The sequence below is a fragment of the Balaenoptera ricei genome, chromosome 7 (genome assembly GCF_028023285.1).
Source record: "Balaenoptera ricei isolate mBalRic1 chromosome 7, mBalRic1.hap2, whole genome shotgun sequence".
Lineage (NCBI taxonomy): Eukaryota > Metazoa > Chordata > Mammalia > Artiodactyla > Balaenopteridae > Balaenoptera > Balaenoptera ricei.
Window position 1 is genome coordinate 101,126,495 of NC_082645.1, and position 27,193 is coordinate 101,153,687.

The 27,193-nt window shown below is 52.8% G+C and overlaps 1 protein-coding gene across 2 annotated transcripts; it reads left to right on the top strand.

The window, feature by feature from the left end:
• The first annotated feature begins 613 nt into the window (after window positions 1–613).
• On the top strand, window positions 614–26,431 carry IGFBP2 (insulin like growth factor binding protein 2). 2 transcript variants are annotated; one of them, XM_059927406.1, is made up of 4 exons: window positions 614–1,137; window positions 23,187–23,416; window positions 24,149–24,289; window positions 26,168–26,431. In XM_059927406.1, the coding sequence occupies exons 1-4, from the start codon at window positions 711–713 to the stop codon at window positions 26,330–26,332; spliced, it is 963 nt and encodes a 320-aa protein (XP_059783389.1). In that variant the 5' UTR covers window positions 614–710; the 3' UTR covers window positions 26,333–26,431. The 2 variants fall into 2 exon arrangements, with proteins under 2 accessions (XP_059783389.1, XP_059783388.1); XM_059927405.1 differs by lacking the exon at window positions 614–1,137 and adding an exon at window positions 1,543–1,693.
• Window positions 26,432–27,193: the final 762 nt, after the last annotated feature.

Below are 27,193 nucleotides of genomic sequence, written 5' to 3' on the forward strand. Positions count from 1 at the left end.
TCTTAGTGTCCAGAAATTGCATTTCAGGTACTTATATGTTAACAAATGCTTGCAGGCTTGAGAAACTGAAATGGTCCCTAAGAGGGGCTGTTCGGGGTAGGCTGATCCAGAGGATGTGAACAGCCTCCTGACTCCTAAGTCACTGTCCCAAGCAACACGTCAGCAGTGGGACCCGAGGATGGAGGGAATTGCTGGGAGGGGACTGAAATCTACTTGAAGGTCATGTGTGACGTCCTTTGCATTCCCTCCAGCAGTGAGCCCAGTGCCGGCCACATGGGAGGCGCGCAAACGAAGTCCTTCCGAATTGAACCGAAAACGGGAGACAAAAGCACCCACTCTTGTCCACTCCCGCGCCAATCTTACCCAAACCCCCAAGTTATTCTCATCCTCCAGGAGTCAGGGAGCCCGGGGTAGAAGGGTGTGGAGGGAGAGAGGCCAGGGGGTGTAGGGGACCCACGCAGCATGCAAGGAAGTGGAGATGGGCGAGTGGGCGTGCGCGCACGCAGAGGCCCGCGCGCGGGAGTGTCGGGGGAAGGGGGTGGTCTCCAAAAGGGGGAGGGGAGAAGGCAGGGGGCGGGGAGAAGCAGGGCCCTTTAGGACCCGGCTGCGGCGGCGGGGGAGGAGAAAGAAGCGGAGGAGGCGGCTCCCGCGCTCGCAGGGCCGTGCCACCTGCCCGCTCGCTCGCCGCCGTCGCGCTCACCGCCGCCAACATGCTGCCGAGACTGGGCGGCCCCGCGCTGCCGTTGCTGCCGCCGCTGCTGCTGCTGCTGCTGGGCGCGGGCGGCGGCGGCCGCGGGGCGCGCGCCGAGGTGCTGTTCCGCTGCCCGCCCTGCACGTCTGAGAGCCTGGCCGCCTGCAAGCCCCCGCCCGCCGCGCAGCCCGCCGCCGAGGCCGGGCCGGCCGGCGACGCCCGCGTGCCCTGCGAGCTGGTCCGGGAGCCGGGCTGCGGCTGCTGCTCCGTGTGCGCCCGGCTGGAGGGCGAGCGGTGCGGCGTGTACACCCCGCGCTGCGGCCAGGGGCTGCGCTGCTATCCCCACCCGGGCTCCGAGCTGCCCCTGCGGGCGCTGGTCCACGGCGAGGGCACTTGCGAAAAGCACGGGGATGCCGAGTACAGCGCCAGCCCCGAGCAGGTTGCAGGTAACGCTGGTTGGGACAACTAGTTCGGAGAAACTTGGAGGGCAGCGGGGGAGCCTGGCTGGCGGCCCTTCTGGAGGGAAGGAATGTGTGGCGGAACCTCAGAGACCGTTTTAGCGGAGGAAGAGCGGAGTCCTGGACCGGCTCTGAGCGATTGTTGGGAGGGGGGACCCGAAAGTCAGGCCCGGGGAGGGGAACTGGAGTTCGAGCGTGCGGAAGATCCCCGGCTACTAATTTGGTGGGGAAAAATGGGGAGAGGGAAGGCATCCCTGTTACCATAGGCTTCCCCGGTGGAATGTACCCTGACTTCTTTTTTGGAGGGGGGATTTCCTGGGGAGGAGGGTGTCGGTCAGATCGGTGGGAGTAGGAGCTTGAGGCTTATTTAGGGCGCCGCTTGAGCTGGTGACCGCCGACCGAAGGTTCCTGGAGAGGTCCTGGTGGAGGACGCCGCCGGGGGCTGAGGCTGGCGGGTACCGGTGACACCAGGGACCTCTAGTGAGAAGGGGGCGCTAGGAGAAGGCAGCGGCGCCTTGAGGTCCCTTCCTTCTGGGATTGTGAGGTGAGAAGAAAGGACTTGTTGGTACTTTGTAGGGTGGGCTGCCTAGGGGGAAGATTAAAAAGGAACGCTGCTATTTTACAGAGAGGACGAAGAAGGCTCTTGCTTTTATGTTGGGTGGAACGATAAGAGAGGGACGTTTGGGAGGCGAGGAAGAGACCCCATTCGTTGAGTCACTGTAACTTAAGCCGGGTCGCCGGCTGCGTTCCGGGGCGGGGGCAGCCAGGCCGCTCAGTTTAGCATCTGGGCCCCCGGGCGTCCGGCAGGAGGATGCCTGGGCCGGGGCGCAGCTGCTCTTACCGGAGCGAGGTGTTGCCCTCCCCCCGCCCCCCATCCTAATTGAGGGAGCTCTTCCTGTCCCATAGAATGGGGGCCCTGAGCTTCTTTGTACGGAGCTCGCATACCCCCGAACAAGTTTTTTGAGGGAAACAACCAGGCTTCAAAGATCTCTCAAGTGTTGGTTTTGTTGTTGTTGTTGTTTGTTGTTTTTGTTGTCGGTTTTGTTTTTTAAATTACAAAAGCCTCCTGCCCCAGTGGTCTGGAGGAAGCTGTAATTATTTTCTTTCCTCTTGGAGACAGTGGTGAAATGTGTCCACTGCCTGCTGCTGTTGTTTAAAAAGCAAGTTTCTCAAACTTAGAGGAAAAAAAAAAAAAAAAGAAGGAAAGAAAGAAAAGAAAAAGTGAAAAATTCTTGCTTGCTTGTCAGCTTCTGCGGTCCTTGGCCCCCTCCCGCCCCGGACACCCCCCGCCCCCCTTCCTTCAGCCTGCTATTGTTTTTTTCCCTGTTCTCCTTGGGAATACAATTAGGGGTCAGAGTTGAAATCTTTTCTTTGTCGCATTTTGACCTTGAGTGCACAGCAAGTTAGGGCTTCCTCTGAGCGGAACCCCTCAAGTCCCTTTCTTCTCCCTCCGGCTTGCTTCCCTCCCTAGCCTGCCTCGAAGTTAACCCTTTCCTCCAGCTTCTCTTAGAAAGTAATAGTAAAAGGGAAAAGACTCAGCAAAGGTCCTTTCACTGGGGGTGCCCATCCCCCCCAGTCCTGCGTTCCTCCTCCTTCACCCCCTAGCACCCCGTGGTCCACCGGGGAGGTACTGTGGTTTCTGAGCTGAACTCTGACAAACTAAACATCTCCCTCAGCAGGGTGAACTTTTGTTCAAAAGGCCTCCACGTTCATACACTCGTTTGGATTCTGACTGTTCTAACCAAGCGCGTAGCACATGTCCTTCCTAACCTTCCCAGCCTGGTTGTGTCCCTCAAAAAACTTGTTTGGGGGTGTTTTTTCATTCTTCATTCCTCTCACTCTCTGCCTGAAAACCAACTCTCCTGCCTCCCAACCCCCAGAGGCAGGTTAGGGTCTTCAGAAGGGAACAGATGCTGGGAATTCTCCCATTCACTCCTCCCTGGAGTCGTCAGGGGAGCTCGGGGACAATGGGGTGAGTTCATGGGAAGAATGTCACTGTGGATTTTCTGCCTGGTTATGGGACTCCTTTCCGCCAGCTAGCCCCAGCTGCCTCCTCAGCCTGCTCCCAGCGGCCAGACAGCCGCCTTCCGCATTTTTCTCTTGTGCTCCAGACTGGGAAGAGGGGACACCAAGGTTGGGGGTGGGTGGAAGCTGAGCGGGTGCCCTGGAAAGAAGTGCTAAGAGCAGGGTGTCTGAGGTGGGAAGGGGGCTGAGGGGAAGGGGGCACTGGGGGGAGAAGCCTGGGCTTGCTGGGGTGCAGGGAAGAGAGAGAGGGGCGAGTTCTGAGGCTCCCGTGCAGGAGAGGGTCTTGAGCCAGGGTGGGGATTGGGGTGCTGCGTGGGGACTGCGGGGGTCCGAGTTGGGTGGGGTGTGCGGACAAGGACGTGGCCCGGATGAAACCTTAGCACTGAATGCTGCCGCCTCCTCTTCATCTCCCACTTCTCCCCCCTCTGAAGAATGACCCCCCCCCCCCATCCCAGCCTGCATTCCTCTTTGAGCAGGTTGCTTTTGAGAATTTTAAACATACCCTCTTATTTCGAGGCAGCAAACCCCAGCAGTTCCGGCTTTGCTGTTAGCTCTTTTGTCTTTGTTCCCTGGACTCAGGGGCTGTGTTGCTGGCTTCCTGGGGATGGCTGGGATGCAGGGGGTGGGGGTGGGCACATCAGCGGGTGCTGAGCCTGCATCCCATGGGGGTGATGGGCTGGGACTGGGTGATTCAAAGAAACCCAGAAGTCAGACGGAGGCGCGGATTGCGGGGTGTGGGGCTTAGAGTGGGTGGGCCTGGAAGAAAAATAGGAGGGGGACCCTGAGATCTGCGTGAAGTCTGGACCTGAGAAATGTGTGGGTGTGTTTGGTGGTGGCATGAGCAGAAGTGCCTAGAAATGTTAGGGGAAGAAAAGGAAGCAGGCCTGGACCAATCCGGGCCCTTTCAGAATTCAGGGCCTCGGCCGGGCCGGACTGGCTCCCTCAAGCATCTCCCCTGCCTCCTTCCCTTCCGTGTACAATGCCGGGGATTATGCCGAGGGGCGGAGCTGCCCAAGTGGCCGTCTGGCCCGCTGCACTTATAAAGGTGCTATAGAAATGTGCAGTCATTCAAAGTCCCAGGGCCGGCGGGCTGGTGGGCCGGCCGGCCGGCGGGCGGGCGGGCGGGCGGGCTTGGGGAGGCTTTGCATCTGCAGTCGCTGGGGGAGCATAAAGGGGGGCAGAGGCGAGGGCTGATTTACAGTGGTTCAGCGCAGCTTCAAAGAAGGGGGAGAAAAAGCAACGGGACTTCTGGCTCAGAGCACTGCTTTGCATCTTGTCTTGCATAAATTTGCATACTGAGTTCAAAGTCGTAAAATAGTCTTGTGGAATGAGTGGGACCTACTGTCACTGATTGCTAGCTTCACTACCTTCCCCCACCCCCTGCCCTAGACAGAATACCCAGAAGTAGCTCTGCTAAGCTGCTCTGCCTGAGTGTGTTGGAAGCGGAGATGGGGGACTGGAGGGCTGCTGCTTCTGGGTCCCTCTGGGGAGACAGGAGACCTGTAGTTCCTTGACTACAGGGATTAAGCCGAGTGTGGCTCTGTGCACTGTGGCCTCCGAAGCAGGGCTGGTCTGGAGGGTGTGACTCCACAGGTCCCGAACCAACTAGGCAGAGGCTGGCAGTGTTGGAGTCTTTGCCCGCAGTCTCCCTGCTCACCTTCCACTCCCATCCAGAGTGTTCACGGAGATCATTCCCTATGTGTAGTGATAATGACCCCATCTGTTCCTTTGATGAGATATTTGAGGAAGCTTTGAGAAAAAAAAAAAAATCCTATTAACAGTGTCTAAAGACCTTACAGAAATAAAACCAGAGGTAAGGAGTCTCTGAATTAGAATAGGTGGTGGAGGAGAGGGGGGAAAGAAAAACCCATCTGTTGTGGACATGAGGGTCTATCTATGCAGTGGTTCTTGGCCTAACTGGACCCTTGAGTTTCCTGGCAGGCAAAGGGAAAAGGGAGGCTTAGATGGTTCTCACTATTAGCTTATCTTAGCACTGAGCTTTAAAATAAACTTTTCAGGCACATCATTCCTTTGGGGGAAAGAATTCCTACAGAAATGCCTGCAAGGTGCCTGAGAGTAGGGGTGTGTTCAGTCACCAGCTGTCAGACACTGAGGGTGACTTTGAGAGCATCGCTGTTCTCTAGCCCATTTATCAGGTTAGCTTCTCCTCGGTTCTCAGATTAGCTCTTCTCTGCTGTAGAAAATGGGACACACAATTGCTAAGTTCTGATACGAGCAGGTTCCAAAAATTCTTGGTTCTAATGAAATGCAGGACAGGAGTACCCGAGGGCGGGAAGGGGTGGGCAGGGCAGGGGCGGGCAGGGCAGGGGCTGCTAAAGGGAATGAGGGAGAAGTAGAAAATGAACAGGCTGTGCCCATGTTTGGTTTTGTTATTGGTCCTCCTCACATACTACAAAACCGTACCAAAAAAAAAAAAAAAAAAAAGGCTTGGTTATCATTATCATTATTTTTTAAAGAGACTGCATATCCAGGGACTGCATTTAGTTTTAGTCTCTCTCTTCTCTGTGTTCCCAGCTCCCCTTTTCCTCCTCTGCTTTCTCCATCCTGTCTTCACAACCCACTCTGGACCGTTCTCCTCTCTCTCCCATGCTTCTCCCACTACAATTCTAGCACACCTGGCTGGTTGCTAAGCAGGTGGTCAGGGCTTGAGAAAATGACATGGGAAATAGATTGGTCCGGCCTTCCTCAGGGATCCAAGTAGATGGAGGCCACGTAGATGATTGGGGATTGGCGTGCTTGAACCAAATCTGAGCCTTAAATGAGGAGGGCGGTTGACTGGCAGTGCAGGGGCTGGGCTTCGTGGGCGGGGGTGCCTGCTAGGGCTGCTTCTGCCAGAACCAAGGCACAGAGGAGCGAGGTTATACTTCGAATGCGCCAGGGCGCTGGCGATCTGGTTGGCAGATGTTTGGAGCCCCTCTGCTTCTCCTTGCTGTCTCTGGCCAGCATTTCGCTGAGATGGCAGGCAGCCTCCCGTCTGTCCTCATCCTGGTATGAACTGCTTCTTTGCCTGCTTTGTCTCCTGTCTTACAGCATCCCTGCGAGGGAGGCTTTTTACCTCCATTCCTCTGGTGTGGACTCTGGGGCTCAATGGAGGGGCCACCTGAGCAGCTAAGTAGTGAGGTGAGGGGCTAACCTGGCCGCCTTTCCTCTGTACCCCTCTGCCTCTGTGACCAAGCAAGTGAGTGCGGGCTGCTGGCGGATAAAACCTTTGACCCCCGTCAGCCAGAAGGTTTGTTCCTGGACACCTGCCACGTGCAGGTGATGCTTGGGCCACCGTTCAGTTATTTGCCTTGACTCTTTGGAGAGGCCCAAGTCCTAGAACTTGGGGAATTCAGAAATGGAAGCGGCCAGCGTGCAGTAGTCAGGAGGGGCAGAAGGGTTCCAGGACAGGCCTCTAGAGAGAAGAGCTGGTGGGCAGTGGATGAATGTGGAAGCAGCCTGGCCTTTGCCGGAAGATTGACCTGGGTTCCAATGCAGGCCCATCTCTGAGAACCTGAGTGATGATGGGCCAGGGTCTTATCTTTTCGTGAGATGGGGATGACTGTATTTCTCAAATGGGGTACGTGTGAGGTCAGCTATGATAATGCAAAATGCCTGGCACGTAGTAGGTTCTCTTAGCTGCCTTAATCTTGGCAAGCGACGTCTCCTCTCTGACACTTAGGCGGCCTTTAAAACAAAGGCCGGACTGGCTGTGTCAGGCAGGCCACCTGTCTCTGAAGGTTGTACCAGGCGTTAAGGGGCCTCATCCTGGTGTGAAGTGGCTTTGGTTCAAAACCCAGTTTCCTACCACGTACTTGCCACCCGAGGCAAGAGATATATTCTCTCTGAGCCTCAGTTTCCTTATCTGTAAATGAGGAATTGATAGCGCCAACTTCATAGGGTCACGTCTGCGTGTGTGTGTGTGTGTGTGTGTGCGCGCGCGCATGTGGTGTGTGTACAGATAGATAATACATAAAAAGTCTCCGCACTTGGGTGTTTTTTGGTTTTTTTCTGTAATGAGCCACTTGATTTCCATCTCTCCACTTATAAAATGGAAGCATCCATACCTCTGACCCATTTTCACAGACAGACGGTAGTGGAGCTGTTTGTGGAAAAGGTAATGAAACTGTACTTTCAATGCAGAATAAACCCAATTGACAATAAGCAGATGGCCCGAGGTCCAAGGCTGGCACGTTTTATGGATAAGTTGGGTGGTGCTCTTTAGGGCTCGTGCGCTAGGATCTGGAGCTGACCATTCTTCTGGCAGCTTCACTGTAGTGCCCGAATGGGGGTGGAGGGACTGTGGGGGGCAGAGGGGGCCCCAGAGTTTGACCCTGGGTACTCTTGCTGGCCTTGCTACTCAGAAACGGGACAGGTGGAATTGGACATTAGGAAGAACACCAGCACCCAGAAGCTGAGTCCTGCCTTCACCTGCCAGCCGATCTCTAGGACCCAGCTCTCCAGTTGCTGGAGTTCAGAGCACTGGGGAATCCCTGAGGCCACATTTCAGGGGTGGGCAGCGCCTTCCTCCACGGATGGCCTCCGCAGGACACCTGCTAGGACCCAGGCTTTAGCAGAAGAGGGTCAGAACCAGTGTGTCCTAACACGTTTGGTACACAGGGCGTGTGCCGGGTGAGCTGTTGTATTGTCAGTGCAGCCAGTGAAGACCCCATGGTGCCCGTTTCCTGCCCCAGGAAAGTGGGCTTTCAGGTCCATCCTGTCTGGGCCTAGGGTGCCAGAAAGTTGAACGTGATCCTGGCAAAGAAACTGGATGTTCTATCCAAAAAAGCGATGTTTTCTTACTACACCGTCTCCAGCGTTGACCTCACTCCCCAGTGGAGTGGGGCCTGAGGGGTTCTCAGCAGGCATGGGGGAGTGTTTTCTGGGCCCTGGGGCTCTTCCTGATGTCTGATTCCACCTGTGGTCCCGGAAAGCCCTCTGAATGGCCCGTCTGGCCACGATGACATGACACAGTGTCTGTTGTCAAGCATCTGATGGAGTCGAGGCCCCAGGAAGCAGGGAAGCTGGATGCTTGAGTCTTCAGGGGTCAGCAGATGCTTGTGGTTAAACCCAGGACAATAGGGACAAAGCACAGCGTTTGCCACTGGGCATCTGGGGTGGACGGTCTTGTTAAACTCTGAGGACCTTGGTGGTGGTGGGGAGGAGAGGGGAGGAGAGGCAAAGCTCTCCTTACAGAGTGGGTGGTGGGTCCAGAGAAATGTGTTGGCTTTCAGGTTCCAGAGTAACTGCCCCCTCCCTTACCCTCTCCCCGACTCTGAATAGAGTGGATGGGCTATAGGAGATTTTTTTTCCTACTGGAAAATGGACCATCTCCCTCTGTCCCTCCCCCTACTTGGCTCCTGATCCTCGACCCTCCCCTCCCCCTCCTGGGCCACTCCTGTTCCTTAACAAAGCCAAGGAGGATCTGGGCTGGCTCAGCTCCTGGGTGTCAGTCAGGACGCAGAGGGAGACCTTGCTCAGAAAGCCGGCTCCCCCGGAAAGAAATACAGAGTCGACTGTAGTGAGGAATTGTTTCCTTTCCCCTTTTTTTTTGTAGCGGGGGGAGGGGGGCATTTGGCAGCCCTTGGGGCCCCTTCTGGCCACCAGCCCCACATCTCTTCCTGGCTCTTGGGAGGCAGGGCAGGAGTGAAGATTGGGGAGAAGGGAGCAGGGGCTGGCAGACCTCCAGCTGCCGGGCTGGGGAATTGGCCCACAGGCCCTGGTTAAGTTGGCCCCGAGCAGAGCCTGGGGAGGTTTCTAATTAGTGGACGGGTGTAGGTGTGTCAGCCTGTGTTCATTCAAGGAACTGAGCTCTGCGGGTGAGGAAGCCCTGAGGGGAGGGGCACTGGCCCGGGGAGGCCTTGGTAAGTTGGGGAGGAGGGGGGAGGCTCATGGGTTCCTTCCTGATAGGGGTCGAGGAGATGGGGGCCTTCTAGCTGGAGTGATCTGAGTTGGATTGTAGGGGTGCAGTGAGCAAAGGGTCAGCCTTAAAGGGTAAATGACAGAATACATAAGCATAATTAAAATTGCTTTTTTCCTAGATATTGTCTACTTCTACCCAAATGCCTGTAGTTTTTTTTTTGTTTTTTTTTTTAATATTTTGGCCACACCGAGCGGCATGTGGGATCTTAGTTCCCTGAGCAGGGATCTAACCCGCACCCCCTGCATTGGAAGCACGGAGTCTTAACCACTGGACCGCCAGGGAAGTCTGACTGTAGGTTTTTTGTTTTTTCTAGCTGTTTTAGCCTCAAGATTCTCCCCACTTGACAGGTGAAGAAATCAAGGCCGCATTCAGGTTCAAATGCCAAGGCAAGTACAGACCAGAATGGACGGACCAGAACGGAGTCTGGGTCTCCAGATTCTCATTCCAGAGCTCCATTCCATCAGACTCACACATGCAGAGAAGCAGTGAATTATATACTGCTGCTTGGAAAAGCTCCTTTTCCCTGGGAGGTAGTAATTAAGGCATAACTTCTCAAAAATGTTCCTTTATGCAACTCCCCAGGAAGTTTCTTTTAGGTCTATTGTCTTGACTTCTGGATGGAGGTGCCAAGTTGCCTGTGGATGGGGAACTTGCTTTCTAAAGTGCCTGAGGCCAAGATAAAATGAAAATGACAGTTCCCCTGGGCCCTGCCCTTGCAATTGCCTGATAACGCTGGGTGGTTTCTATAGCGACACTGGCACGAGGTGTGTCAGGCAAGATAAAGGGGGGGTGGGGAGGAATGGGTTTACTGGATCCTAAGGGCTTTTGAGGTTGGGTGGGGGCCGCTGGCTTATGACTGATGGCTTCCTTCCCTGGGAAGATGAGGGAGGGTCCTGTGGAGATGGGAAGAGACAAGGTGATGGGGAACAGTAGAAAGGAAGCCCTGGGGCTACAAGGTCTTGGTCAGGAGTTTACCATGATACCGATGACCAAATGCCATTCTGGTTGGTTAAGAGCTATGGAGTTAAACCACCTGGGATTTGGTTTTGGCTCTGCTGTTGCTGCATGATTTTGTGCCATTGGCCTCACACCGTATGGCTTCCTAGTCAAGCGTGATAAGAAATTATCAACCTCGTGATTGCTTGATGATAAAGCAAAGTTCTGTACACAGACTACTTAGCACAGGGTTAGAAACTCAGAGAATCAGGTGAGTCGTACTGATTTTGATCCCTTTCCCCTCTCTTCTCCCTCTGATGTCAACACACAGAACAGAACAAGGCAAATGCTGGTTTTTTTAGCTGTTTGCTGATTGGCCAAGTTTATTAAGAAGGGGCACTTAAGAATCCTGCAAGGAAGTGTGGCTGCTTCCACAGGGTGTGGCTTACCTGGACAGCTGCCCTTTGCTTTGGAAAGTCCAGAATGGAGTCAGTGGTGGAGGGTTTTCCAGAGGGCAGTCATGACCTTTGGTGCCGTTGTTACTCATTGTGGTTCTACCATGGCTGACCGCGGACCAAGGTCCATTCATGCCCCTTGAGGGGAGGATTCTTACTTGAGGCCCTGCTAGTTATCTCTGGTTCCTTTGCTGCCTCTAAACCAAGAGGGCATAACCAAGGAAGACAACTGATGTGCTGCAGGTTTATATCAGACAAAATTAGTGAACTTTTAGTTGAAGGAAAAGAAAGCATGGTGACCTATTTAAAGACACTTATTTATATTCAAGACACTTCTTGTGCTGCTTTGAGAGTGTGGCCGGAAATCCTGGACATCTTTGCAGGTTTTTAGTTTCTTTTTGCATCCCCTGGGTTCAATTTGTCAGGCCTGGGATATCTGGGAGCCGTCTGGGGATGGAGAAGAATTGGCAGAAGGAGAGGGTGGAAGGAGAGAGGTGAGTGGGACCCAGTGTTTATGGTCCGTGGGAGCTGGTGTGTGGGGTGACATCAGAGCTGAGTGCAGGGACAGTTGTTTGAATGTGGGTCCTGGTAGAGGGAAGTAGCCTTCCTCTCCAGTTCATGCTTCTGTTCCCTCAGTGCTTTTCTTCTCTCCTAACCACTCCTGCTGCTCTGGGGCTTAGATGGTGAGGGAGAGACCAGAAACATGAGAAAAAGAAGTAATATAACAGGATGCTCTAGGCCAGAGAGCAGTGGAATGCTCTTTGGATAGTCAGCTTTCCTAATGTTTAAACATTGATTGAGCACAGGTACAAGCTATGAGACTGACTCTAGACAGATACAGTTATCATACCACCTGTAGCACATGCTTTTTTTTTTTTTTTAGTTGTTATTTTATATTGGAGTATAGTCGATTAACAATATTGTATTAGTTTCAGGTGTACAGCAAAGTGATTCAGTTATGCATACACATGTATCTATTCTTTTCCAAATTGTTTTCCCAGTTAGGTTATTACAGAGTATTGAGCAGAATTCCCTGTGCTATACATATACAGTAGGTCCTTGTTGGTTATCTATTTTATTTTATTTTATTTTATTTTTTGGCCGTGCCATGCAGCATGTGGGAGCTTAGTTCCCCGACCAGGGGTCTAACCTGTGCCCCTGCATTGGAAATATGGAGTCTTAACCACTGGACTGCCAGGGAAATCTGGTTATCTATTTTTTTTTTTATACAGATAGCCTTTTCAAAAATTAATTAATTAATTTTTGGCTGCGTTGGGTCTTCGTTGCTGCGAGTGGGCTTTCTCTAGTTGCAGTGAGCAGGGGCTACTCTTCGTTGCGGTGCTCTGGCTTCTTATTGCGGTGGCTTCTGTTGTTATGGAGCATGGGCTCTAGGCACGTGGGCTTCAGTAGTTGTGGCATGTGGGCTCAGTAGTTGTGGCTCATGTGCTCTAGAGCACAGGCTCAGTAGTTGTGGCGCACGGGCTTAGTTGCTCCGTGGCATGTGGGATCTTCCCCGACCAGGGACTGAACCTGTATCCCCTACATAGGCAGGCGGATTCTTAACCACTGAGTCACCAGGGAAGTCCTGGTTATCTGTTTTAAATAGAGCAGTGTGCACATGTCAGTCCCAAACTCCCAAGCTATCCCTCTCCCACAGCACATGCTGTTTGATCCTGGAGGGGAGCAAGAAAAGCATTTGAAAAAGTTGGATATTATCTAAGAAGAAACCAAGTCAGTAGAGATGTAGATACATCTCATGTAAGTAAACGGGTGCTGTTTTTAGCCTTTTGACCAAGGCTCTTGGGAAGATCTTGATGTGAAATAATGGGACCCCTCTCTGGTGGATAAAGTCACAGAAGGAAAAGAATCTCCAGTCTTGGAAGACGAAAGCGCAATCTCTTTCTTCCAAAAAGGCAAATTGAGCACACAAAATGTCTCCCTTCCTGCCCTCCTTTCATGATGTGTACTTTGTTTTACACTCTATGGAAGCTAAGTACAAGTTTGTGTCTTCAAGAAGCTCCCTCCTTTGGAGGAGGAAGGAAAAGCATGGACCCGTGGCTTTGTGCCAGTGCGCTCAGGCTACAGGGCTGTGAAGGAAGCTGAGTCCGATTACAAGAGTGCTTGGCCCAGAGGTGCCCGTCATCCACTCAATCAAGTGGCCTTTGGACACTTGGAGGCCATATTGTCCATCCTCCTTCCTCCCGAGCGATACCAGAGGAAGGTGTGTCATTTTTTTCCACCTGCAATCTGTTACTCATTTTAGTTCTTCCTATGAAACTTGGGTGGTTTCTAACGTGGATCGCTCCCATTTCGGTTTAAGGCTGCTACCTCCCTGCTCCTTAGGAAGCCAGAACAGCTGTTTCCCTTCCATTGGGCATGAGTGGCCCTTGAGTGTTGATTCCTGCATCTTCCCCTCCTTGACCCTGTGACCCGCTTCCACTCTCTTCGAGTCTTTCCTCTGACTCATTTCCCAGTTCTTCATGCTGCACAGACCTGGCCGGGAGCCTGTGGTCAGTCTCCGACTGGCAGGCAGGTGGCTCTTGTGACACTGGCCTCTGAGAGTGGCACTGAGGTTGGCCATGTCACTGTGATTTGGTCCTCCTCCAGCCAGTGGGGTTCAAGGGGCACCCGTATTTACTGATACCCCTGCTTGACAAGGAGGGTGAGAGGTGGATGGAGTGAGTTTCTTTTAAAAGAAAACTTTAAAAATGCGGAGAAATACTAAGAATGATGTAATAATGCCAATCTACCACCCACAGCTGGGAACGGTTGATATTTCGTTGTCATTTTTACTTCAAGTCTTTTTTTTTAAGCTTCCGCTGATGGCCCTCCCCACCAGCCACCTGTTCCCTGTTCCTCCTCCCCAGAGACAACCACTAGCATCATTTAGTGTTTCTCTTTCTTAGCTAAACAGATTTGCTAATGAATGACCAATATTTCAGAGTCATTCTCTGAGATAATGGAAAATGTACATAAAAGGTTTCATTCTGCAACTTTTTCCCCCGTCCACTTTAGGTTTTGAGATCTACCCATGTTGATAGACACAGGTCAGAGCTATACTTTTTAACTGCTGTATATTATTCCATTGTATTACCCTACTGATTTTATTTATCCATTCACCTATTGAAAGGCTTTCGGATCCCGTTGCTAATAGCTTTTGGCAAGTACAGTGATGCTGTAATGAACGTTTTTGTGCACATGTCAGAGAGAAGTAGATCCCATTGCTAATAGCTTTTGGCAAGTACAGTGATGCTGTAATGAACGTTTTTGTGCACATGTCAGAGAGAAGTAGAATTACTGGGCCAGGCACACTCTTCCCATAAGCCTTTGGTCCAGGTTTGCACCAAAGCACACTCTCCGCTCACGTGGGCCTTCAGCAGGTAGGTCCCCTTGCCGGGTTCTCAGATGGCTTTAGCTGAACCAGACAAGAGATGTTGGGGGCTCACGGAAAGGAGGGAAAGCGGATAGTGCTGTTGACCATCTTGATATCAATTTCTCTGGCTCTTCAAGGACAGCCTGGCTCACAGAACCCCAGAGGACCGTGGCTGAATTTGAGCATGTTTTTGTTTCCTCAAACTGTCTGCCTCAGCCCTGACCCTCCCCAGGTCTTGGCAATTCCAGGAATGACCCTGGTGTTTTATGAAGCAGTCCTTTGGAGAGCGCAGAGGCAGGGAGGCCCTGCGCTTTCTGGTCACTCGAGGGGGAGCCCGCGATGAGAGATGCTCTAGAAACCTCCATGATGCTTGGCCGAGGAGGGCCCCTGTATGTGCATCCAACCATATACACGTGTCTGTTTCTGAACCCGCATGTCAGTGGGTGCAAAGAGCTTACGAGGCTTCGTCTTTGCAAAGTGTACATGTGAAGCCGTATCTCTTGAATAGAAGCCTTTTCTCTCATCACCAAGAAATTCATCAGGAAACCGAGGCAGGAATCACAGAGGAATGGGGCCCTGAGCTGGAAGGCGGTTGTTAAAAGTACAGAGTCCTTGACCCCTCCTGCCCACCCCCCGCCAAGGCTTGCTGTCTCTGAAGCTCTGGGGCTGGAGTGTAGGACTTTATTTTTCGCAGGCTCTTCAGATGATTTCTGATGAACAGCTACAATTGGGAACTGTTTGCCTGGTCTGACTCCCTGAATTTACAGCTGAGCACACCGGGGCCTGTACATCTGAAACACCCAGCCTGGCATCATTCAGAATCCCAGGCCTGGCGGTAACGTCAGGATCAGAACCTTGGGCCTCTGGCTTTCCGGCCAGTGCTGCCCTTCTTGCCACACTAGAACCGGATGGCCAAGGCTTCGAGCTCAAGAGCCTGTGTTCCCAAGGAAATCCAAAAACGGCTCAGAATGGCGTGGCAGGTAGTCGGCTCTCTCTGCCCTCCTGTTGTCCACCATCGCCGTTCTCTCCAGTAGCGGTTCCTTCCCTGTATGAGGATGGGGCTGGGTGCCTACTGGCCATCCCACTGCACAGACTTTACCCAGCTCTGCAGCCCTTAGCTAGGTGATGGGCTCGTGGTAGCTGTCGGTGCAGGGAGATGGTCTCAAGGTGAGAAAAGCCAGTTCCCGCCCTTGTGTGATGCGATCACCTGTGGGACCTATGGGTCTAGAACATCAGAGGAAGCTGCTTGTTTACAGCCGTGTCCTTGTGTACGGGTGGGCGGTGGGTATCATCAGAGAGGAGACCTTTTGTTCAAGAACCATACTGAGGAGCTACCGGTCTGTGGCCGAAGGGATTTTTCCCAGAACGAAGTGGCATCTGAGAGACGTCAGGTTTGCTTAGCTGGCTCCCTAGGAGGGAGCAGGGGCTCAGAGAATGGGAAGGGAGTTTGGAGTGAAGCTGGGGGTCGGCAGGGCGTAGATGGCCCATCCAGGAACGTCATTAGCTGGGCTGGAATGCCACCACGTGAGACATCCACGGACGTACTACTCAGGATGCCAGTGTGAGAGGCCGCTGCTGCCTGCCCGCCTGTGACAGGCTAAAAACAGGTGGAGGAAGGCACGTGATGTCTCTCCCCCAGAGAGACTAAGGACTTCAGGTTTAACCTTAGCTGAAAATGAACAAATAGGCCCCCTTCCTACCCCACCCGTTTCTAACTTCTACCCCCGACGACGTCCCCCCACTCCCCCACCTCCCAGCAAGGCCTGAATCACCCACCCCGGCTTCTGGGTGGGGTGTGCTGTTGAACAAAGTGGCCATATGCTAGGTGAAGTTAGGTGAGCACAGTCACCCATACAAAGGGACTGGCTTCAGAGCCTCTCCAACAAAATCTGCTTCCCCTGTGTGTTGGTGCGTTTACCTGTGAACCCTGCCTCACCTGTGCATGCACGGCGGTTATGAGGCTCTACCTGTCTTTCCTCCCTCTCTCCTCCTTCCCTCTCTCCCTTCTTTCTTCCCTGGCTTCCTCCCATCTTTCCTTCGCCTAAATTCTATAAGCAAAGTTAAAGTAATTTTGGCAAATCCACCCTTGCCCGAGGACTTCATCAGATGGCAGAGAGCTTTGATGTTTAGCAACATATGGAATTTATACAATCAACAGAATCAAGCTTTAGAAGAAAGATGTAGAAAGATGTCGATGCAGAACTCTCTTATCACTCATTTTTCTCCCTGTGCATTGGCCGTTCTGCAGACCAGGTATCACCCACCCTTCCCCTCTACCAAACAAATGCACCTTTCATGTACTCTTTCAAGAACTAGATCATCTGCACATTTCTTCCAAAGCCTGATTCTGCCCACGTTGGGAGTTTGAGTGGTACTAATGCTGTAGCCTATTTAAGTAGCAGCCTTCACTTTGGTAGGGTGATTATTCTCATTTTTCAGACATAAGACATTAGAGCTCAGAAAGGTTAAAGGGTTTGGCCAAAATCACGGGTGAATTGTCAGTGGCAAGGCCAGGATTGGAATTCAGGGCTCTTGACTCCTGGGGTTCTTTGCCCATTCGAGTTTGTGAATGAATTGTCCACTGCCATGGATGTTAGTGGAGAAGTTGTCCTGGAGGGAGGAGGAAGATGGTAGTTAGTATTTATTCTTTTGCCCAACATATGTCAAGGTTAAGTGCACTTTGGGAGAAATCAACAAAGAAGGAGCCATGTGAGTTCTGTGCCCAGCCAGGGTGGAATCAGGAAAGTAGCCAGCGTTCCCCTGGCCTGTTACTTGGAATCCATTCTCAAAGGGCCTGGAATGCTATTACCTGTTGAAGGAGGTGAGTTCACTGGAGGGAGTGATGGATTTAGGGTTGGGTTAGATCATTTCTGTGGTGCCCTCAGCTCTTAGATTTCCAACTAATCATGAGATAGACTGAGGAGAAGGTTGGAAAATGGCTAGGGTTTCTTCAGAATAAAAAGATGAAAGAAAGGAGATGTATTAACCTCTTATGAAGATGTGTGGTGGTTTTGGGAAAAGGTCTCCTTTTCTCACCAGGCCTGCATGAGGACAGATGTCTCACACCGTAAGCAGGAAGGGGTAGGGGGTTGCTGTTAGATTCTTAAGCCTTGTTTTCCTCAGCGTGCTCTAAGGTCTCCCGTAGATCAGGAGTTGCCAACTGTTAAATGGAGCAGAGGTCGGAGCATCACAGGAGGAGAAAGTGAAGTTTCGTGAGACAAAGGGTCTTCGTCCACTGAGTAAGGTTGTCAGTGCTACAGTCAAGCCAGACGGCACTGCGGGGGAAAGGACTGTGCCAAAATTAAGTTTTAAAGCCAGAGTGTCAGTGCACAGAAGTAGGCATCTTTCTGCTCCTGGACCGTCCCCCTCCAGCTGCCCTGCTTGGCTAGCTTAGTAAGGCCGGGTCACAGGGCAGTGCGGGGACCCCAGGCCGGTCGTGGAGCACCTCTGGTGACAGCAGAGAGGTTGTGCGTGCTCCTCGTGGACCCAAGCGCTGGTCCTTCTGGGCCTTGGGTTTGCTGTCTGTAAAATAGGACACCTCGTCCATGTCCTCTCGGTCCATCTGTCTCGCATTCAGCTCTCCTCCAGGTGTGTAAGGTGGGAAGGCGTGGCAGTGCCCCTATGGCAGGATGGGCCTTCTCCCCGCCCTTCAAGCCTCCCACAAGACTCTACTCTCCCTCTATCATCTCCCCCACTTGTCTTTGGAAAAGCTTGACCTTCTGTACATAATTGGGAAACTCCCTTCTTCAGCGTTGACCCATTTCCTGGGTCACTAGGCAGAGAACAGCTACTGCTTACTAATCCTTACAGGGACATCTCTTCAGGAATCTTGGAGATCCCTGTCAGTCATCTCTAAGCCCGCAGGCTTTTCCATTTATGTGATTTGGGTAGCTATGAACCATCTCTTAGAGTGACCTTTGCACTGTAGCCCATGGAGCTGCATACATAAGTGGTTGCTTAATAAATATTATTCTGAACCGAACTCTCCTAGGCAGAGGAAAAAAATGCAACTTGGTATTTTTGTTCTGAGGGCAAATTCCATCTCTAGCTGGAGTTCTCCATGTGGAATGTTTTCCTGCGGACTGCTCTGTCACCTATAAGAGAACGTATGGGCCGAACTTGGTAACGTGTGATAATGTCCTTGTCCAACAGAGTGTGAGGGTGCGGTGCCGTATGGGTGCTTCCCTGAGTGTGGAACGCAAAGGAAGCAGCTGAGGGCTAGTCCCTTGTGCCGGCACTGTGTATGCGTGCAGCAGCTCTCGGAATCCTCCCTGCCACCCATTGGAGGTGGCTCCTGTTTGTGCGTGTTTTACAGATGAGCAGTGAAGGCCCAGAGAGCTTAAGTAACTTGTCCAGGGCTGCACAGCTCAGTGGTAAAGCTAGGATTCAGCCAGGCAATCAGACTTTGGAGGCTGAATCCCTGAACCTCTTTGGCTGGGAATAGGATCAGTCAAGGAATCAAGGCTCTTCTCAGCCTACAGTCTTTTCTGATCTCCACCCAGTCAACAATTGCATTTCCCTGTCCTGGGCTTCCACTTCAAGATGTGGGGTGTCAGCACCTGCGTCAGCAGACCAGGCTCATGGATTTCCTCATCTTATTGGCACTTTCGTTGGCAATGATGAGATCAATAAAGGAATGGAATGAAACATACCCTTGAACCCAGATGGCCTCCGTGAGGGTGGAGAAACTGACCTTCCGCTCAGAGCGGTCAGGGACATCTCAGGACAGGAAGCCACCTCTGTCCTTCTGGGATAGGACTGCCCACTTGAGCCCCGTCTCCTGGGACCTGGAGTGGGGCTGCATTATGACTTTTGGGGGCCCCAGACATGTTTGCCTTTGTGGGCAAACACAAAAAAATTATAAAATCGTATTTTATAACTGCAAACATATCAGTGTTATATGAAGACGTTTGCTTTGACCTAAAAGTTTATTTTTTTCTTCTGATTTTAAAAGAAATGAAAACATTTCCTAGGGCCCTGGGCACTGTGCCCGCTGTGCCTGATGAACAGACCAGCCCTGCCTGGAGCCTGCAGCCCTGAACGTGCATTAATCTGTGTGCCCTTCTCTTCCATCCAGTGTTTCCAGAGCTTGCAGAGGGCCTGGTTCTGAGCGTTAACTGTGGGCTGACATCTAGGGCTCAGCCAAAGGATGCTTCTTTGGCCCCTGTCAGTGGTACGAGTGCCGGGAGAGTTAGGGAAGAGGAGTCAGCAGGCTGAGTCCTCTGGGGTCCTCACCACCACCACCAAGAAGGAAGACTCATAGGCCAGAAGTGTTCCTTGTGATGGAACAGTGGTGGAGGGGTCTTAGCCGAGGGAGGGGATACAGTGGAGCTCAGATCTGCTTTATGTGAGGCTGGGAGTCCTCAGCACTGGGCCGGGAACTTCAGGCCTCTGGATCAATTCTAACTCCGAACAGTGGTTTTCAACTGGGGACCATTTGGCAATGTTCAAAGACGTGTTTTGTCGTTGCAATTCGGGGAGGGTGCCGCTGGCATCTGGTGGGTAGAGGCCCAGGATGGTGCTGGGCGTCTTACATAGGACAGCTCCTAACAAAGAATCTTCTGGTCCCAAAGACAGTAGTGCTGGGGTTGGGAGACCCTGATCCCGAGAATGTTCCAGGCATTGGGTTCTGGTGAGTGGAGCCTTCCAAGACGTTCCTGAAGAGGACTAAATGTGGGCCATCCTGCTCTCTTTCAACCTGAGAACGTGTAATTGCAGCCACAGTGGAGACGGGCTGTCTTAATTTAAGCCTCGGGGCAGGCGGGCAAACCTGCCCCCAAAAGAGAGGAACCCGGTGAGCTTCTGAGAGTCACAGGCTTCGTGACAGCAGAGCGGATGGTTCCAGAAATGGTGGGAAATTCCCAGAGCCCTTGTCTAATTACTTTGTGAGCAGAACTCAGGGCGTCGAGTGCAGAAGTGGCGTTGAGGTCTCCACAGATTCTCTCTGTCACTGTGGGCAGGAAGCAGGCTGGGCAGGGCACGATGAGGATGGGTTTGTTGTGCCCAGGGTGAACTCAGGTACGAGGGGCTGGGCGAGGGCAACCCAGAGGTCCCCATTTTTTTTTCCCCTTTGATCCTGCATGGTTCCCAATGCAGCCGGGGCAGCAGGACTTTTCTAGGCATCTTGCTCTCTTCCTCCTGTGTTCCCCGGGCCAGCGCCTGCAGGGAAGAGGACAGGGAGCCTGAAACTGTGTCACCAGGTCCAGGTGCAGAGAAGCAGAGAAGACTGTAGAGATGGAAATGGCAGAACTGATGGTGAGGATGGAGATGAGTCCCCCCCACCACCCCTCTATTTGTGCCAACATCTGCCTTATGCTTCAAGGTCAATGTTAAGCAGATAGAGGGTTACCTGAATCAGCCCATCCTATTTATTTGCCAGGCCTATCTCAGACTCTCGCAAGCCTCTCCTTCAGCCTTCTGCCCTCTACCTCTGGTATCTGAACAAGGAAGGTGGGATCTTCTTCGTGGCTGGCCTCAGCTGCCTGACCGGTCCCAGGGGAAAGCTGCAGCCAGTCCCCATTCAGGGGAACCGGGCCGGTAGCTGAGCCAGGGAACCAGGACTGCTTCTCTTGGGGCCTCTGGGCTTCTGCTGTTTCAGCTTCAAGGACAGAAAGGGGAGGGCAGGGTGGGTGAGGAAAGTTTGGGGCGGGTGAATGTAGAACGTGGATCAGGACTCCCACCCAACTTGGTGGCAGATGCTTCAAACCAGCCTTCCCCGGCAGGTGGTGCTGGGACTTCTGGAACAGGATCTAGTCTGCGCTTGGTTTATTTATGATAAAATCTGGGCTACCCGGAGCACCTGGAGAAGTAGCCATTCTAGAGAAAATTTTTCCGGGTTTCAAAGGGCTTACTCATTTAAATATTTCAATTTTTATTTTTCTAAAGTTTAACAATTTTGGATAGACATCTTTCTTAATACTGAACACTTGTCATGTTTACCCCTTTCCTTTTTGGATGCCCCAAGGTCGTATTATCAACACTAGTCTTGTTTCAGGCCACACAACGTAGACGTTTTCAGGGGTCATCAATGGCTGTGGAGTTGTTTGCTGTGCACTAAATGTCCCCAGGGTTCTTACGTTCAGTTTTTTTACTGTCCTCTTTCCTCCCTGCCATTTGATACTTCTCGCCACTGACCACATGCCTTCCTTTTTCTCCTTTTAATTTTGTTGATTTTATTCTGCGGTGGCCTTGGAAACCAGACATGCAGAAACCAGGCTTATCTGACCAGTGCTACTGCGAACCGTCAAGGTTCTTCATGCACTGACTTTCCTTGACTTCTGAGGAAAGCATCACGGCTTTACAATGCATGAATGTGGTGACTGCTGTTCTGAGGCTCAGAAGCTTATCTTCCTCTGCTTCCTGCTTCTTGATTGGGTTCCACACGGCAGGGGTAGCAGGTCACTGAGGCAGCTGTCATCATCGACATCATCATCATCGTCGTCAAAGTAATCACCACCAACAGGACATAGAGTTTCTGTGTTCCACTCTGTATCTTAACGGCTTTACCTGTAACATACTCTCAGCAGTTCTGTAAAGTAGGAACTATTATTATCCAGTAGTTTATGGTTAAGAAAACAGAGGCACAGTGTGGATCTATATGCAGGAGAAATACAGCTGATATAAAAAGTGGCGGAGCTGGAATTCAACTCGAGTCCGCCCTCCTATCCAGCGCTTGCCAGTCTGGAGATAACGTGCCTGGTTCTAACGGATGCTGCAGCTAGTGAGAACCGACCAGGCGTCAGGCCTAGTGCGAAGGGAAGGGATGGGAGTAAACCTCTGTTGAACTCCTCCGTTTCCAGGGACCCTGTTGGTGCCTGGTCCCGCAGGCGCTGGCTCCCCGAGGCACGGAAGAGGGTCCCACACCTTAGCTGGTGAGGGGGCGAACACCGAAGCTCACGATCCAGAGTGGGTATCATGGGCCCCCTTTTACAGGTAAGGGCCAGCTCTTTCCACCATACAGCATGCCCAGGACAGCGACCCCCTGAGCCCACCACACTGTGCCTGAATTCTGAAAGGACTGCCAAGTACTAGGCGCCTCGCCTGAAACCCTTGTGTAGAAATATTGGAAAAGCCATTATTCGGGTATGTTATCCAGGCTGTAAGTTTTCGGAGGTGCATTAGAGGGGAAGAGAAAATGTGCAAGATTTGTTTGGAAACTCCCCCTGCGTGCTCCCTGAGCCCTGCAGGGGGCTGCTCCAGGCAGCGTGGTCTGAGACCCTGTTGGCCCTGCTGCGTCTGCGAGGGGCTGTTTGCGCCCCGGCCCACCTAGAGCTTGCCAGAAATTGTCACCCTGGTTAGGACCCTTCCACACCATTCACTCTGTTCCCTGGCTGGACGTGCCTAAGCCTGCGTGAGACCGTGGGAGGGGAGGGCTGCTCTCAGGGCCCTTCCACCTGAGCTGTGTGCACCGTAGGAGCCGTTCCCTATTGCCGGCTGGCTGGAGGTTTAAGAAAGTCGAAAGACTTAGTGGATGGTCCTTGGACAGACATCTGGATGAGGCTATGCGCCCTGTGATAAGATGAAACTACAGCGTGGTCATTGCGCCTGTTCTGGGGGCTCTCGATGGGGGGTGGGGCAGCATGCATGGACAGACAGGAGACAAATCAGGGTCCCGGGATAGTGCTGTAGCAGCCGTAGGAGTGGAGCGTCAGGGCAACAAGAGGAGGAAGCAGACGGTCAGAGGAAGAGTGATGGCGGAGGGGTGCTGGACGCTGTGTTCTTCTGGTGGCAACGTGGCTCTCCACCTCACTTCCCCGCCAGACACAGCACAGCCCAGTGATCTCTGTGGCATGAGTTTTAAAAGCTCATCCAATCCATGCCTTTTCCGACCAGACATCATGAAGACTTTAAACAGGGGGAGTTAGTGGTGGGTGAATCTGAGAGGTCTTTCAAGGAAGAGTGATGGACATTACCCGTTCCCTGGTGAGAGCCTTGCCCACATGGTCATCCTTCGTTTGTGCCCCTCTGCTCCCCCACCCCCATCCTCCCCCTTGACCTCCTGGGGTGGAGGCAGAGCAGAGTAGGTGACCCGGGCATTTTTCTGGTGTCAGAGAGCCTGCGTTCAAATCCTGGATTGTGATCTTCGTCAAGAAATTGACCTCCGTGAGCCTCAGCTTCTCCGTCTGTGGAAGTTGGGGGACGTTGCTAATTGTGTTCATCGTTGCTGTGAAACTGAAATTGATCATCCACATAAATCACTTAGCACCATTGCTTAGATGTTAGTCATCGCCTTCCTTGTCATTATCAGGGGGTCCAGATAGTCCCTGGAGGGCCCACCTCTCTGGAAACTGGACCTGCAGCTCTTCCTCCCTCCCTCTCTCTGCAGACAATGGCGAGGACCACTCTGAGGGAGGCCTGGTCGAGAACCACGTGGACGGGAACATGAACTTGTTGGGAGGTGGAGGTGGTGCTGGCCGGAAGCCCCTCAAGTCGGGCATGAAGGAGCTGGCCGTGTTCCGGGAGAAGGTCACGGAGCAGCACCGGCAGATGGGCAAGGGTGGCAAACATCACCTCGGCCTGGAGGAGCCCAAGAAGCTGCGGCCGCCACCTGCCAGGGTCAGAGCGGGTCGGGTCTGGTTGGAGGGGTGGGAGGACGTGCAAAGGGAGTGTCCCAGCAAGCGGGGATGTGGGCCCCCATGAGATCCATGTCCTGTGTGCCTGCGGGCAAAGCACTTTCCTTTCTGATTCTGCCACTGACATATTCAGTGACCTTCAGGCTGATCAGTTTCTCTTTGGGGGGGGGGCCTCAGTATCTTTGGCTGTGAAATGGGCTCTGCATATGGGTTCTTGAAGTTCCTTCCTTCTAAAATCTCCACGTTTCTGCTTGGCTTCGGGACACAGGCAAAACAATGGATGCTAGAGATATAGATGGATCCACTTGAGCTTGCCCACTCTTGTTGCAATACGCTGCCCTCACTCAGCTGCCCCTCTTCTTCTTTCCAGCTCGGCTTTGCTGTCTTGGCCCTGGTTGGGTTTATGGAAGGGAATGGAGGTTGGGCCACTGGGTGGGTGTAGAGCTACTCTAGAGGCAGCCACTTGAATTCAGTATTTGCATTTTGACCCCTGAAAGCCGTTGACACAGATGGAGGAGAAGAGGGAATACTCATATGCAGGTGACTTTCTTTAGGGGTGCGGTAGAGCATAATCATATGGTAGTAAGATTGCTGGGCTGGGTGTCAGAAGTTCCCGGTTCCACCAGCTAGCTGTGTGGCCTTGGGAAAATCCCTTCAGAAGAAGCACGGGCCTGTTCCCACTCTAAGCATCCTCTCCGCGTGCCTGTGCCCACAGACCCCCTGCCAGCAGGAACTGGACCAGGTCCTGGAGCGGATCTCCACCATGCGCCTTCCCGACGAGCGGGGGCCCCTGGAGCACCTCTACTCCTTGCACATCCCCAACTGTGACAAGCATGGCCTGTACAACCTCAAACAGGTGAGCGAGGATCTCCTTGGCCCCGGACCCTGGGTGTGCCTTGTTCTTGCCCCACCATCTGTAAGCCTCTGAGCGGGAGACCTAGTCTTCTGTGAGGAGGCGGGTGGGGATGCCAGGTGCCAGGCCAAGGAAGGCGGGGGCGGGGCTTCTCTTCTTGGCTTCAGGCTTGTCAGAGCCCGACTCCATGTACCCAGCTTACCTGCCAGCAGCGCTTGGTGTCCAGGATAGGAGGGAGCCTCTTGGAGGAGAAATAGCGCCTCATACCCGTGCTTCTTGACTTTTATTGAGCATTAGAATCACCTGCAGGTGATTCTGGGGCCTCGTCCCCGGAGACTGTCATTCAGAAGGTCGAGCGGGGTCTGAGAGTTTGCATTTCTAACCAGCTCTCAGAGGATGCTGATGGTCCATGGACGGCATTTCCAGAATCACTGATTTAAACCATTGACCAAGTAGACTCTCTGGTTTTCAAGTATCTCAGGGGATGGAGGAGAATCAGGGGTGGAGAATCGCCACTTGAAATATTTCTAGAAACTGTAACAGAACAGTGTTATCAGTACATTAGAGGAAATGTAGAAAGTGTAAGTAAAACACCCAGGAGCCCTTTTTCCTCCCCTTTCCATTGTGTTCATATGCCTTCTAATGATCTATGTGTGTATGCATATTTCCCCTTATCATTATTAATTTTGTTTACTTAACCACATAGAGTTTGTAGTGATGATTGTTAGTGGCTGTTTAACATGGTCAGTTGTCCTTTCACCTAGTGCACGGCTCACTTCCCCCAGCTCATCCCTTGTATAGGGAGAAAAAGTCTGTGTGCGTTTCATGTAAGGCAGAGAGAAGGATTGAGATGGTGTGGACTCCACCGGCCATTCTGTTTTCCAGCAGAGGTTCTGAGCCCAGCTGCACACTGGGCTTCTCTAGGGAGCTTTAAAGAATACAGATGCCCGGGCCTCACCCCCAGAGATCCAGATTTTGTGAGTCTGGGGTGCTTTCTGGGCACCAGATTTTTCAAAGGCTCCCCTGGTGGTCCTACTGGGAAGTCAGACCTGACTTTTAAAGGGTGGGTGTGCAGAGCCAGGAGATAGGGTACGGGGCTCTGCTGATCCCCCGGGGTGGGGGGTGTCTCACTTCCCCATCTCCTTCACAGCCCAGGCATCTTGCCCTTTGAAATAGCAGTCTAACGTTAAAAGCTATTTGTTCATAAACCTGCCCTCTAAATGTAAGCCAGCTACTTCGTTTGGAGCTCAGAAGAAGAAATAGTGATCTTCTTTTCTTCTGAACCTTATGGGTAAACGGGGATTTGGAAGAGGAATTGGCTTATGGGTAAGATCAGGGATCCTGGGAGGGGAATGCCTGGGTTGGCATCTCAGCTGTGGCTCTTACTAGCTCTGTGACATCGGGCAAGTTACTGAACCCATCTGGGCTTCCTTCTGATCGTCCTTAAAGTGGTAAAGTAATGGTACCTACTTCACAAGGTGGTTGAGAGGATTAAATGAGTGTATGTTAGATATGAACTGTAAATGAGCAGCGTATATGACTGCTTACGCCACGCCCAGCACATAGTAGGACCCGAGCTAACGCTGACTTTTATGTGCGTTTTCCGCCTCACACTACGAGTGAACTCCAGTACACTGGGTCCCCGGCTGGATGGGACCTCCCCGTGGATGGGGGCTGAGTCTTTCCATCACGAGGCATCCCCAGCAGCCTTGCTGATGACCAGAGCACGGTCCCTGGGCCAGCAGCACCAGCGTGAGTCACGTTGGAGCCTATTAGCCGTGCAGAATTGCAGGCACACCCAGACCTCACGAACGGAGCCTGCATTTTGGTGAGACCTCCGTTTTATCGGGGTGTCCTCCATGTCCTCTTCTCTCTCCTCAGTGCAAGATGTCTCTGAACGGGCAGCGTGGGGAGTGCTGGTGTGTGAACCCCAACACCGGGAAGCTGATCCAGGGGGCCCCAACCATCCGGGGGGACCCCGAGTGTCATCTCTTCTACAACGAGCAGCAGGGGGCTCGCGGGGTACACACCCAGCGGGTGCAGTAAACCTACAGCCAGCCGGTGCCTGGCACCGCCCCCCACCCCTCTCCAAAGCTGGCAGAGCAAGGAGAGCGCTTGCGTGGTGGGTGGAGGGAGGATTTTCCAGGAGTTCTGACACGTGTATTTATATTTGGAAAGAGACCAGCACCGAGAGCTCAGCACACACACCCCCGCCCCCCCTCCCCCCCCACCCGCCTTCCCCCTTCCCAGCTGGAGATGCCTGCACCCTCCCTCCTCGAGTCCCTGCTGGGCAGGAAGAGGGTAGTTGCAGTGGCGGAGCTGGGGTAAAGGTTTGGGAGAGGGAAAAAAGAAATTTTTATTTTTGAACCCCTGTGTCTCTTTTGCTTAAGATTAAAGGAAGGAAAAATAAAGCATGTGTCTTTTGCCTGAGTCTTTGGGGCTCCCGTGGGAAAGAGGTCTCGAGGCTCACCAGCCTCCTTCCCTCCAGCTTTGGCTGGACTCGCGGGGAAGTGGGACAGGCACGGTCTCGGTTTTCCATTCATAACACAGCAATGAGGTGGATGGGGCAGGAAGAGGGGCTCTGGAAACTCAAAGTCCTGAATCCAGGTGGAAGCCTCCACTGCAGCCCTAGGAGTCCGGACTCCCAGCTGAGGCTCTGGCCACCTCCCTGCCCTTGGGTGGGCCCTGGGGGAGGAAGGGTGGAGCCCGTGTGTCTCTCTCTCTCTCACATTCAGATGACACTGCAGAGGAAGAAAGGGAGCAGGGAAACAGTGGAATTGGGGTCCTCTGGCCCCTGAAGTCAAGGAGAGCTCCCTTGCCCAGAGGGAGACATCTACTCAGCCCCCAAGGAAAAGGAGTGGGGCTGTTGTGACCTCTGAGAATCCAGGCCTGCTCGCCGATGGGCCC